Source organism: Formica exsecta, unplaced genomic scaffold (assembly GCF_003651465.1).
Source record: "Formica exsecta isolate Colony F162 unplaced genomic scaffold, ASM365146v1 scaffold54, whole genome shotgun sequence".
In the NCBI taxonomy this organism is placed as follows: Eukaryota; Metazoa; Arthropoda; class Insecta; order Hymenoptera; family Formicidae; genus Formica; species Formica exsecta.
This window is the reverse complement of record NW_021852643.1, coordinates 132,782-136,858: the sequence shown is the minus strand read 5'-3', so window position 1 is coordinate 136,858 and position 4,077 is coordinate 132,782. Positions and strand designations below refer to the sequence as shown.

At 35.2% G+C, this 4,077-nt stretch overlaps 1 protein-coding gene across 1 annotated transcript in view; it reads left to right on the top strand.

Moving 5' to 3' along the window:
* LOC115241911 (angiotensin-converting enzyme) overlaps positions 1–4,077 on the top strand; it is a 65,707-nt gene that overhangs the window by 58,833 nt on the left and 2,797 nt on the right. The window contains exon 12 of the mRNA XM_029817875.1: positions 1,943–2,109. Coding sequence (XP_029673735.1) covers positions 1,943–2,109 — 167 coding nt within the window. The remainder of the gene's footprint in view (positions 1–1,942; positions 2,110–4,077) is intronic.

Below are 4,077 nucleotides of genomic sequence, written 5' to 3'. Positions count from 1 at the left end.
CTTTTTGCGTTTCTTTACTACTCTAGAGCATTATATTTTTATTTCGCAGAGAAAATAAGAACTGTATATATATATATAAACAAAAATAAAAAATATTTGAATTTTTAATCTGCAAATACGATATTATTTTTAAAAATCGTGGCCTATAAAATTAAAATATTAAGCGCATATATATCAAAAGATTTTTTATTTGTATTTACTCTACTCTACATATTACAAAGGAAATGGAAATCATGAAACAGGGAATACTAATTGCAAAATATTTATAACACGTTTCTATATTTTTTGTATTATTTTTAATATTTAGATGAGAATAAAAAGTATTGCCGAAGAAAAAGATCAAGTAAAAGATTAAGCAAAATAAAGCGAAATATAAATCGTACAAGATAATAATGTATCTAAGTCAATTAAACAGCTCGTAATTGTCAAAAATATGACGTCGATATTGATATAAATTTCTCTCTAGAATTTTAAACAACAGCAAAATATAATAAATTTTTCGGTAACATTCCGCGTTGTCATAACGCAAAATAAATCGCCTATGCAGATTGAAATCGCAGTGGAAACGGTTTACCGAACAAACGGATTATAGCGTGTCAGAGTAGGAGTCACCACATAGCAAATACAGATTACTAGAGATAAATATCCCGGTTAGAAAATTGTGGAATTGACGGCAAAGTTATAAAATTCCGCGCCGCTACACTTCTCATTATGCATCACGTGCTATGTTATTTTGCTATCACGATTCCATAAATCCGCAATTCTTATGTTCTCTCTTTCTCTCTCCTTCTCCCAATATATTTGCAAGAAGCATTCTGTGCAAGAAACACGTTCACAATGAAAGAATGTTGAGCCATAAATAGCTCATAGCGCCACACTATGTGCGCATTATTGAATAATATACACCTGCAAATCACTTGAGATTAGCCTTTATATAACACTCAAAAAAATGTCTTGCTGATATAGGTAGATTTCTAGGTGTCACAACAAAAATTTATCGCTATTTTTTGTATCTGTTAGAATATTGTCTGTTACATATAGAATTTATAGCAGCAATATTCTAATAATATCTTCTAGAAAATTTAGGTTCCATTGCCAAATGTTAATCACTGCATTGGGTAAATATGAGTTTCGATACTACAGCTAGAACGATCTTTGTGAGAAATATAACTGCCAATTATAACTGCAGCATCGAAAAATTGAGAGAAATTGTTTAAAAGAGCTAGATAGATTGGGCGCATTATACAAATATGTTATATGTGAGGATTATATATTCATTTGTTTCTTGTCGCTAATTTTTTCTGTGTACCACAGTCAAACTTTATAACAAGTATGATTGGCCTTAACATGGATAGGCGCCACAGAAAAACATTCTTTCTAAATTTCACAAACAGTTCAGATATAAATTCTGTCTCTGTCACTTAGATTGATTAAATGCGAAACATATGCGATATCACAGTATTTGCTAATCATTTATGTACCTCAGTTAATTTTGCGCACCCAGAAAATTTTTGCTGTGGTTGCAATACCACTTTTTTGAGTGAATCATTATACCGGATTCTATGACGTGTAATATTTTTCTCAATGGCGCGATCTATACGCTTTCTTTACCTAATGTTTCCTTACCTAATGTTTCAAATACTGTTCCAGATACCTTTATTAAATATAATCCAGCAAAGATTACTAACAATTTTAGTAATTTTTTTAAATTGGAGTTGCGTTCAGATCCGCAGTATTTTACAAAGCTTTTTAAAGTCTCTCTCTCATTTAATCCTATATTCTCTATAATAAAATTTTGTCAAAATTTTCAATGATTTAGAAATTTTATAATAAAAATATTGGTATATATATATATATACATATATTCTTATATTAATAATAATATTCAATTATATTAAGAACTCGAGTAACTAATGAAGCGATATAAACGTATTGTTCATAGGAGATTGATGGAAAAGGGTTCGTCCATCCCATGGCAGGAAACGCTCCGGGAAGCCACTGGTGAGTTCAGATTAGACGGATCCGCTCTTAGGGAATACTTCCGGCCGTTGGAGGACTGGTTGAGGACCGAGAATTTGAGAACGGGTGAAGTGGTCGGCTGGTCATACGGTAAGAAACACATTACTTATTTAAATGTACCTCAGTTAATTTTGCGCACCCAGAAAATTTTTGCTGTGGTTGCAATACCACTTTTTTGAGTGAATCATTATACCGGATTCTATGACGTGTAATATTTTTCTCAATGGCGCGATCTATACGCTTTCTTTACCTAATGTTTCCTTACCTAATGTTTCAAATACTGTTCCAGATACCTTTATTAAATATAATCCAGCAAAGATTACTAACAATTTTAGTAATTTTTTTAAATTGGAGTTGCGTTCAGATCCGCAGTATTTTACAAAGCTTTTTAAAGTCTCTCTCTCATTTAATCCTATATTCTCTATAATAAAATTTTGTCAAAATTTTCAATGATTTAGAAATTTTATAATAAAAATATTGGTATATATATATATATACATATATTCTTATATTAATAATAATATTCAATTATATTAAGAACTCGAGTAACTAATGAAGCGATATAAACGTATTGTTCATAGGAGATTGATGGAAAAGGGTTCGTCCATCCCATGGCAGGAAACGCTCCGGGAAGCCACTGGTGAGTTCAGATTAGACGGATCCGCTCTTAGGGAATACTTCCGGCCGTTGGAGGACTGGTTGAGGACCGAGAATTTGAGAACGGGTGAAGTGGTCGGCTGGTCATACGGTAAGAAACACATTACTTATTTAATTTAATTAAATTTATACGTGATAATTCGACCACTGCAATACAATTTGTATTGTGATTTACAGCGATATTTTACGCGCGTTTTCAGTTATAATTAGCAATTATTTATATTTATAACCGGACTTCGCGGGCGCAGAAATCGATTGACGTGTCGTTGTAGAACCGTCGTAGTGCGAACCCGGTGCCTTTCGATGTAACTTGCTACAAATTATGCAATTTCCTACCGTAACAGATTGAAGGTTGCAGTTCCCACGTACTACTTAGCGGTAAGCGCTACAAATGTTCATTGTATGACGACATTCGACTGTGAATTACGATATCTGATGTACGGCGAAATTATTGAGATTAACGTCTTGCACCTAGCAGAGCATACATCTTGCCAAATTTTTAACGCCGGTCACCGACAAACGTTATATAAAAACTGTTACATAGGAAAGAGAGAGAGAGAACTCGGATATGTACATACATATACGAGCACATCGCGCTGCGCGCGCTTATCCCATAAATTATGTCGATGCATTTCGAAAGCACATAGCGGAGCACTTCGAGCGGAATAAATTATGAATTCTCGAAAATAAAGTAAAACGATGTAACACATATATGTGTGTGTGTATTACGTGTTAAACGTTATAAATTAAAGAATGTCTCCAGGAAACGAAAGCGAAACGGGCAAGAATTTCGGTAAAATCAAAGCGTGACGATAATGAAAATCATCCATATTGTCCATTATCTCATCATCCATCGCGAAGCAAGAAATTTAACTCGTTCCAAAAAAGAAAAAAAAAATACGTAACTGTAGCGTTGATGCAAGGTGAATGCGAGCAATGCGAATTATTCGACCAGAAGGCTTTCTAGTTTATCGTAGAGACGGTTTTTTTTTCGTTACATATAACGGTAGGAAACGTTCGCGCTATTTCCGCGATGGAACGTAAAAACGGCGCGATTCGACCTCGGGGGACCCGATTGTGAAGTTCCTGAGCCCGTGGGACTAGCAATATTGCGAAAGCGAAACGAGGAGAGGCAGCTGGAGCAGAAGAGAGCTAGGAAAGAATATAAACATAGCGGCGGGGGTTAAAGACGCGAGGAGAAGAAAGGGGAGGGCTAAACGAGAGAGTCGTGAGACATTCACGTTGGACGACCGACTGGCACTCTGGTTTCGATCGAGTATAAGTTGCGCCGATCGTAATAGTTCCCCGATGTAGCATCCGTCTGTTCTCGCGAAGGGAAGCCGTGATTCGCACATGCACATGCACGCCGATATTATAGACATAGACGCGGTCTCTCTTTCC